General features: G+C 36.9%; 2 protein-coding genes across 3 annotated transcripts in view; both read left to right on the top strand.

Moving 5' to 3' along the window:
- Positions 1–116: 116 nt before the first annotated feature.
- On the top strand, positions 117–2,736 carry LOC113063190 (syntaxin-11-like). 2 transcript variants are annotated; one of them, XM_026233417.1, is made up of 2 exons: positions 117–296; positions 995–2,736. In XM_026233417.1, exon 2 carries the CDS (start codon positions 1,010–1,012, stop codon positions 1,883–1,885), a length of 876 nt encoding a protein of 291 aa, XP_026089202.1. In that variant the 5' UTR covers positions 117–296; positions 995–1,009; the 3' UTR covers positions 1,886–2,736. The 2 variants fall into 2 exon arrangements, with proteins under 2 accessions (XP_026089202.1, XP_026089201.1); XM_026233416.1 differs by having other exon boundaries at positions 120–392; positions 995–2,733.
- Positions 2,737–3,469: 733 nt separating this feature from the next.
- The window catches only part of mthfd1l (methylenetetrahydrofolate dehydrogenase (NADP+ dependent) 1 like), a 30,002-nt gene continuing 24,116 nt past the window's right edge, over positions 3,470–9,355 (top strand). The window contains exons 1-9 of the mRNA XM_026233355.1: positions 3,470–3,832; positions 5,472–5,556; positions 5,635–5,685; positions 5,855–5,908; positions 6,023–6,147; positions 6,645–6,745; positions 8,260–8,396; positions 8,573–8,684; positions 9,071–9,159. Of these exons, the coding sequence (XP_026089140.1) occupies positions 3,600–3,832; positions 5,472–5,556; positions 5,635–5,685; positions 5,855–5,908; positions 6,023–6,147; positions 6,645–6,745; positions 8,260–8,396; positions 8,573–8,684; positions 9,071–9,159 (987 nt within the window). The 5' untranslated portion in view covers positions 3,470–3,599. The remainder of the gene's footprint in view (positions 3,833–5,471; positions 5,557–5,634; positions 5,686–5,854; positions 5,909–6,022; positions 6,148–6,644; positions 6,746–8,259; positions 8,397–8,572; positions 8,685–9,070; positions 9,160–9,355) is intronic.

Raw genomic sequence — 9,355 nt, 5'->3', positions numbered from 1 at the left:
GTTGTACTTTATATTTTATAATCTTTATGTAATGTTCTACTGTTAGGGTTATCTGTATGCACCAAGGGTCTGAGAGTAACGCGATTTCAATTCTCTGTGTGTATGTAGGCCTACTGTACATGTGGAAGAATTGACATTAAAGCAGACTTGAGTTGACTTGAAGTGTCGCATCTCTGTGCTGCCCCCTACCGGACATCATGATCTCTTCTCCTCTTCACACCTGAGTTGGGGCGGGGTCTGTGTACTTACGTCATCACTCACATGCGGTGCTGGACAAGAAGAAGAGGTGAAATTAGGTAAATGCGCTTTTTAATTTCTTGTGTAGACAGCTTGATTTTCGTAACCTGCAAAGGGGATTTTCAAGGAATGCGCAAAGAAGGACATAATTTGAGGTAGGCCACAATGATGATAATGCTCGAAGTAGAGTATTTGTGTTGCCAAACATTAAACGAAGGTTAGGTTCCATTAAAAAGTCTTTAAAATACTTGCATAAGTAGTACTAAGTAGGCTATAGATTGTACTGTTTGGGATATAATAGATTATATCCCAAATATACGCATTTCTGTCAATGTAAATGTGTATTATCTTAAAATAATATATATATATATATATATATATATATATATATATATATATATATATATATATATATATATATATATATATATATATATACACATATATATAAACACTGCATAATGATTGAGCAGAGTCAAATTGAAAACGTAATGAGTAAAACAAAGTTTATATTTTTAAACGTGGACCTACAAACAAGTTTATCTTGTCAGACAGGTTTTTAGTTACACAAGTGTACTTTTCCTCAAGACAGACGTTTTGACGCGTGGGTTACGTCTAACAACGAATATTCCGTTTTCAAGAGTTATTTGTTGTTGTTGACTCCCATAAATAGCCTACTGTATATTTTACCAGCTGCTGTTCTTATGTGTTCACTTTGTAATAAATTTAAAGACCAAATATGTTTTCAACTTTTCAGTCTAATATTCCAGTCATGAGGGACAGACTTGGCCATCTCCAGGCAGTATCACTGTCTAATGGCCCTGCAGCAGAGCATGAAACTGCCCAAGCTCTATCTCCATCAGGAAACACAGACTATGATGACCCTCCTCAGGACCCCAGCACCAACCCTGACCTGGAAGCTGTCTTTGATGAGGCACTGGAGGCTCGCCGTCAGATTCAGTACATTCGCCTGGAAGTAAAGCGTCTCAGTGATCAAAACACACACATTTTTACAGGCTCAGTTTGCTCTAGTGCTTCTAATACCAATGACTCCAATGCTATTGCAGCTGACATCAAAACTCGTGGACAGGAGATGCTTGTGCACCTTCGCAAGATGGATTCCCACAGGAAAGAGTTAGAGGAAAAGTATGGCATCAATTCCCCTGTGACGAGAATCGCCCGAACACAGTACGCCAGCATAAGCAACAGTTTCCGTGATGCCATGGTGGAGTACAATGAGGCTGAGATGAGCCATAGAGAGTCCTGCAAGGCATATATTCAGCGGCAGATGGAGATTGTGGGGCGAGAGGTCACAGGTGACCAGATCGAAGAGATGTTGGAGAGCGGTCATTGGAACGTCTTCAGTGAGAATATGGTTTCAGAAGGTAAAACGGCCCGGTCTGCACTCATCCAGATCGAGAGCCGACATACGGAACTGCTACAGCTGGAGAGACGCATTCAGAGCCTTCATGAGGTGTTTCTGGATGTGGCCATGTTAGTAGAAGAGCAGAGATCAATGATAGACTACATTCACACCAATGTTCAGTCAACTGAGGTGGAGGTCAGAGACGTCCTTGTGAAGCTGGAGCGAGCCAAGAGACATGATAGGAGCAATCCGTTTAAGAAAATGTTCTTCTGGAAACGATGAGAAGGACACGGATATCACAATGTCAAATAAATATATATTAAGTGATCTGAATTTTTTGGTTTGTATTACATTTTTATATGTTTTATGTGTTATTTAGACAAATGCATATTCATCTGAAGAAAAACAAACACATATCACACTAATTTTGAATATAGGCTTCACGCTGAAATAAATCAGATTTATAAATATTTCTAATTTTGTGCCTTTGGAGATTCAGATGTCCTTTATTTCTGTAGTTTGCCCTTTTCAAGTGTTTATTCTTATGTGGAATGTATCTTGTCAATATAACTACATTTTATAGATAAATAAGTGAGGCGCTGGATGACTGGTTAGTTGTAATAGATCTAAATATTTAATGTGTGTGAACATCTGTATCAGCTGTATCTCATTCAGTGTGCATTCATTCAAAGTTTCGTAGCAGATGTCATAAATTAGAGTGTAATTTTGTTACACTAATTAGATCACATGTGCCTACCTCATGTGATATGTGATGTCCCATACTTACAACTATTAAACTAACACATGCCAAGGTACAAATAACCTTTCTGACTATGGTAAAGCAAGTTGTTAAAAGTACATTATTTTTTAAGATTGTGTCCTGGGGACAACTGTGTTATGTATGGCGATGCATTATAACAGGGAGATGTGCTGTAAATCTGTTGATTCACCTACGTACACTAACGTTAAAACGTTTGGGGTCAGTAAGACTTCTTTTTTGAAGGAAAGAAATACTTTAAGCAAAGATGCATTAAATGAATCAAAAGTTACTGTAAACATAATGTTATAAAATATTTTTATTTCAAATAAATGCTTTCCTTGTGAACTTTCTATGTATCAAAGAATCGTTTTAAAAAGGTATCAAAAATATTAAGTAGTTCTAACTAGTTTTTTACATGAATAATAAGATAATAATAATAGTTTTTAAGTGCCAAATTAGCATATTAAAATTATTTCTGAAAAATCATTTTACACTTAATGTATTGACTGCTGAAAATTCAGTTTCTCCATTACAGAAGAAAACGATATATATATATTGAATAGAAAACCGGTATTTTAAATTGTAACATTTTTCAATATGCCTACTGTTTTATTGTATATAAATAAAAATTCATTGGCTAATGAAGACTCATGCTTGTAAACACAAAGCTCATGACATGAATGTGGCAGCTGGATCTGGACAAGTCAATGTGATCTGATGACACCAATTCCCATGCTGTTCATACTTAAGTTGTTCTGTTGCCTTTAATCATTCTGGATATTGAAATTTTCACCACTGTGAGTTGGTCTACTTTGTTTGCTCACCTATAACTCTTAAGCTGGATCTCTTGTTTTTTTGCACATTAAATGCTATTTACGGTTTAAATATATACACATACAGATTCGTAAAGAGAGAGCATGTAAGGTTACGAAAAAATGTTGCCCAATGCCAAGTGAGTCATTTGTTCTTGTTCAGACTTGGAGATGAGTATTGTAGAAACGCCAAGATCATTCAACCTTTCCTCCTTATAATGCACCAATAAGCTGGATGCTAACCGCCTTTGAACTGGAAAGGAGAACCACCTTTTCTCCTCCCTCGGGTGTTCCGCGTCCTATCGGTCACGCGCTTGGCTTGTACAGTGTCCACTAGTCTAGTACTCACGAGATCACCTGAGTGTCAGACAAGACTCCGCTCAGGCTTTGCTTAGAAACCTCAGACCAGGGTGGACGTGTTAAGATGAGGCTGTCGCTCGCTTTTCGCCATGCACATCGGAGCCACGCCGGCATACGACGATCAGGAGCGGGTGTCAAAGTTTTAAACTCGGAGAACAGATTAATTCCTGTTAATAGCACGGTTTCTTATCTACAGGCTCGGGAAGCAAGTTCGACCAGCGGTACGAGTGAAACGGTATTGAGTTTTAAAAGTCATCCACGAAAAAACGATGGACCGTTGTATGAAAGTGCTGTTGGGTAAGATCAAAACAAAACACACGCTCTAAACATTTTCTAAAACACACTGAATGTTTGTGTGATTGTAACCGGTTGGTTCTGAAAAGATAGCGACTTGGCTAAAGTATCTATTGTCTTGGCGTTGATTTGGTTCCACGTGCTAACGTTACCGGTATTTGGCCGCCAGATGATGTAACTTCTGCTTCCCATTAGTCTTCCGTCTATACACCCGGTTTAATATGAACTGCGTTGTATGCTAATTGGGCTGCATATCAACACTGTGTTACTGAATGAGTTCAAGTTTTCTTATAACCTTTGAAGGTTTTTTTATTTATTTATATATTTTTTTTGAATCAACGAAGATTAAAAGTATGTCGTTCATTGTAGGTCAGTGTTACACTGAATGTCCTCATTTAACCCTTTCTCCTGGTTGGCATTCCCATTACTGACTTTAATGATTCATAGAGCCTAGGCTTGTGTTATCTGATTGTGTATAATGTAAAACATGGAATCTTAATGACATCAGTTTTAAAAGACCTGGTAGTATTGTCATACAGGTTGAGTTTATAACACCATTTTACAAATGTGTTGCTACACCAGTGAATTCATTGGCATGCACTATATGACCATCTCCAGTGTGAAATATATTGTAAGACTATAGAAACTGAATAGTAATATAAAGAATTTACAGGAACACTTCTTTAATTTAATGGGTATGTTAAAGCTTGCAAAAAACTGAGTTACAGTCACTGAAATGTGTTACAACAGTCTCTCCTAAAAGTCTTTAACAGATGGGAACTGTGTGAAGCAGGGGGAACATTTCCCTATCAAACCCTAAAAGTGACCCTTATGTATCTTATTGATGTCTGTAAATGGATTCAAAGGTTAGGTATGTGCTACCGAGGGTTAAAATAATCAGTAAAGATGCCTTTGCAACCAGCCTTACAAAATATGCTTACAGTGATGCAATAGAGCACAAGATAATTTTATCTGCTGCCAGTCAGAATGTGTTGGCCAACCTGCTTAAAGTTATTATAATCAGCTGAGCAAACATTTATTTGTGTCTGTCATAGTAAGAAACAGGACACCAGTCTAGTTGTTATGATAAAATGTATTTGTGTGGCAGAGATGCCAGTATAAAGCTTTTAAACTTCATCTGAGCATGCACAGGGAGAACGTTTCTATCAATATTTAGAGAGCTTGAAGATCTACTTGGCTGTGTATGTAAAAATATATGGGGGGGGGGGGGGGTTATCTTTGGTCATATTAGCAATTATTTTGTTAAAATTAATGATAAAATTTTGTCCTAAATCTTGTAGCTTTTGCTCCTTTTTGTTCTGAGGTTCAAAGTCTGCTTCCGACAAGAACAGACAAAATGATTGAGTACTGTTTAATGCATGGTCAACATTGATTTTTGTCTAAAGAGCAGTCAGGATTAGATAACCAAGTTGTTTAAAATGCATATCAGCTTTGTAAGCTTGATGAGTTTAAATAATAATAATGTTGTACTTATTGTATTGGATGTGTGTCTTGTGCTCATTCAATGAGAAGTTCTGTTCTTTTAGCAGAAGTTAATGAACATGCGTGATGTTACTTTGTATGAAATGTGATGTGAGCTGACTGGTTAAATATATGCACTCTGTGTCCATCTCATTTACAGTGGCCTTGTTCAGAGGAGCAGAGAGGAGCTCGAAGCTATCAGAGAAACCAACCCAGGCCTCAAACCTACACTGGCTATCATACAGGTGTGACTTTGTGTTTAGAAAAAGAGATATGTGAATGAATCTCAGACACTGAAAGCTGCATGTCTGTACTTACGATAGACTGGTGAAGATGACCGTCTGCTGGAGGTGAATAAGAAGATGGCTGGAAAGGTATAACTGATTGTCTTCCATTCTGCCCAACACGCAGTAAATAAATGGGTTCAAGTAATATACATTTTTACATTTTAGTAGATGGATTTGCTATTGATCGATAAGATGAATGGCAATGCAAATTGATAGCTTATGCAGTGTTATATACCCTGATTTTGTGTCCACACAGATCGGCTTGAATGTTATGCAGATCTGTCTTTCACACCAGTGCAGAGAGGAAGAGGTCGGTGAAGCTGCAAATCTGAAAAGCAATCATTAGCTTTTTTGATTAAACAGAAACTCCTTAGAGAGGTCTGTCCAGATCTCAGCCTCCTGAATTCTTGTCTCTGTTCTACAGGTGATCGAGGAGATCTTGAGATTAAATGAGGATGCTCGTGTTCATGGCATTTTTTTGCACCTTCCTCAGTCCTTTCTCTCCAAAAGTGTCCGTAATGCCATCAAGCCACAGAAAGATGTGGATGGGTAAGTCAGAGTTTTTTTTTTTTTTTTTTTTTTTACTAACTATGAATATTTCCCATCCAAATAACTGAATGACAATTCAGTTATTTGGAAACTATTAATTGCAGGATGCCTTTAAATATATTCTAGATACCATATTTTACGGACTATAAGTCGCACTTTTTTCATAGTTTGGCTGGTCCTGCAACTTATAGTCAGGTGCGACTTATTTATCAAAATTAATTTGAAATGAACTAAGAGAAATGAACCAAGAGAAAACATTACCATCTACAGCCGCGAGAGGGCGCTCTATGCTGCTAAGCACCCTCTCGCGGCTGTAGACGGTAATGTTTTGGTTCTAAATAAATGCGACTTAAATATGTTTTTTTCCTCATCATGACGTATTTTTGGACTGGTGCGACTTATGCTCAGGTGCGACTTATAGTCTGAAAAATACGGTATATTTATTTAATACACCCCTCCCCCCTACCACTACTGTTTGTATATGCATGTGTTTGCAGGGTCTCTGATCTTAATGTTGGCCGTGTGGTGCTGGGGGATCAGAGAGATGGCTTTGCCTCACCTGTAGCTGGAGCTGTGCTGGAAATGCTTGCTAGGCATGGTGTGTATCTGTATGCATTTTGGCATATGTTATTACATTTGAATTCAAAAGGTAAAATGTTTCACAAACACTGCTAATTCTACTGAATAGAGTATTAATATGTCTATGTGTTAAATATATCCTCTGAAGAATAATGTATGTTACCTTTCAAAAGTATCATTCTCATTAAGACTGCATTTATTTGATTAATAAAAACCGTTAAAACTTTAATATTAGGAAATATTATTACATTATAAAATAATAATAAAAATAAGGGAATCAGAATTCTGAATTTTCTAATATATTTTAAAATGATTTATTTATTCTTGTTGTGGCAAAGCTGAATTTTCATCAGCCTTTAGTGTCACATGATCCTTCAGGAATCATTTTAATGTGCCGATTTTGGTGTTCAAGAATAGGGTTGCAAAATTCCGGGAATTTTCAAGGCTGGAAAATTTCTGTTGGAATAAACTGGGAATTTGCACAATTGCAGGAACAGGGATGTTAAAACGACCAGATTTAATGTCATTTCATTTGAATTTCTACCCTTCACATTCCTCAGTCACATGCACACAGCAAACAATTACTGCAGGGCTATTGAGAACACATCCCCTACATGCACTGTGCATTCATTCCTTTATAACATGTACAGATCATTTCTAGAATACTGAACACAAAATGATGTCAAAATGTCCATCTTGTTGAGTACATAAATATTGCTTAAATTAGTGTTTAAATCTTTCTTGTGCTGTGTGTAAGCTATTGCACAACAAAATTATACCATTGTTAAAACAAATACAGTGACAAACAAACAAACAACAACAAAAAAAATGTCTTAAATTGACCCTCCCCTTCCCACAATCCCCCCGTGTCACCTAAAGGGGAATTCCCCCCCTCATTTTCCAGGCTTCCATTCAAGGTTTGAAATTACTTTGTAAATATATTTGTTCTATGGTATTTGAGTTTAATTATCAAATACCCAAATTTGTTATACAGCAGCTAGCTAGCCAGTAAATCAGATATGAAGAATGTAAGTTAGTTGGCACTATTTCATTGATAATTTATGAGCCTAGGTATAGTTCTTAAAACTTCTATTAGTTTGCATGCATGCCAGCTTATGACCAAACAAAATGTTTATATTTATGTTTGTATATGATACACTTTCTGTAAATTTCCTCAAAAGTCCAATTAATTTGCATAAATTCCTGTTAAGTTTCCAACTCGGAAAATTTCCAAAATTCCCTAGATTAAGTTACCATGGACAGTTTCTAGAAATTTACTGGATAGTTTCTGCCCCTTTGCAACCCTATTCAAGAAATATGGATCTTTTTTGTATAAAATAAATTCTTTACTGTCAATTTTGATCAAACTGTTGTATGCTTGCTCAATAAGTCTCAATTTTTCTCCAAAAAACATCTTACTGACTCAAAATTTTAGAATGTTTTTTTAAATTGTAGCATAAAGGTAAAGGTTATGATGAATTGGTTAGAGACAAATTAAAAATACAGCATTTCCTTTTTGTAATTCTCCTTTAGACGCCCCATTGGTTGGAAAGATGGCAGTGCTGCTGGGTCTCGAGGGACCCCTGAAGGCAACGCTTCAGTTTTTGCTGCAAAACAATGGTGTGATGGTGCAGACCTGCCAGTGGAGCTCAAAGCACTTGCAGAAACAGGTAAATGATTGATCATTGGGAGATACTCATGTCAATTTTTAGGTGTAGTTTGGTATTTTCAGCAGCAGAGGGCAATGTTGCTTTGTTTTGGGAGGGACATCGGGCTCAATCCTGTTTTTATACAGTCTATGGATAAATCATTTGAAGCATACACTAATTGGCTTTCTGTCTTTCAGATCATGGATTCGGATGTGGTGGTATTCTTAGAAACTGGCCACAAGGGCCTGCCACCCACTTGGTTAAGACCGGGGATGGCAGTCATTAACCTCAGCTCAGCCCTAATGGAAGGTACGTTTTCAAATTAAAGATATTAAGCCTTGGACACATTCTAACAATGGATTTTTACTTTGTTAGTATAAGTAAAACATATAGAGCACTTCTTCACTTGAGAAGTGTCATCTGAGAATTGAAGGAACTGTTGTAATTGTATTATCATGGAAGTGAAAGACAAGCATGTGATTCCTCTGAAACTGATTAAGTCAGGCATGCAGTTTCCTTCACCTTTCATTACCTTCCATCTACAAGAGACCTTAATGGTAATAGAGGCCCATGCTATTTCCTCCCTTACCCACAAATTCCATTAGTGTGGGGAACATAATAAAGACACCGCTAATTGTATTTCCTAAGATGCTCCGTCCGGGCCAACTTTTCATACATATGATCTTATCTCCTAGAGCAACCTGACAGTTGGGAGCACAGATCTGAAGCTGAAGCTGAATCTAGTGCTGGAGTTGGGTCTCTTAGTGCTGCGCTTAGAATGCAGGTGAGAGGCCTGCTGTCTCTTCTTTCTATTAAAGTCTAAATAAATAGGATAAATAATTATATCAACTTAATATCTGAATTTAGAATTTTGTTTGCATCATTGAAACATTAATTTCCTGTCATTGAGACAGTTGTGATGCTTAATATTTTTGTGGAAACAGGATTCCAGGATTCTTCAATAAATGTATAAAAAAAAT

The sequence above is a fragment of the Carassius auratus genome, chromosome 45, assembly GCF_003368295.1.
Source record: "Carassius auratus strain Wakin chromosome 45, ASM336829v1, whole genome shotgun sequence".
Taxonomy (NCBI): domain Eukaryota; kingdom Metazoa; phylum Chordata; class Actinopteri; order Cypriniformes; family Cyprinidae; genus Carassius; species Carassius auratus.
Note: the sequence above shows the minus strand (reverse complement) of the source record. Positions and strands in the feature narration are given on the sequence as shown.

What these genes read in the sequence shown, in the direction of transcription:
- LOC113063190 (XM_026233417.1), top strand. Translation starts at nt 1,010, where the DNA reads ATGAGGGACAGACTTGGCCATCTCCAGGCAGTATCACTGTCTAATGGC.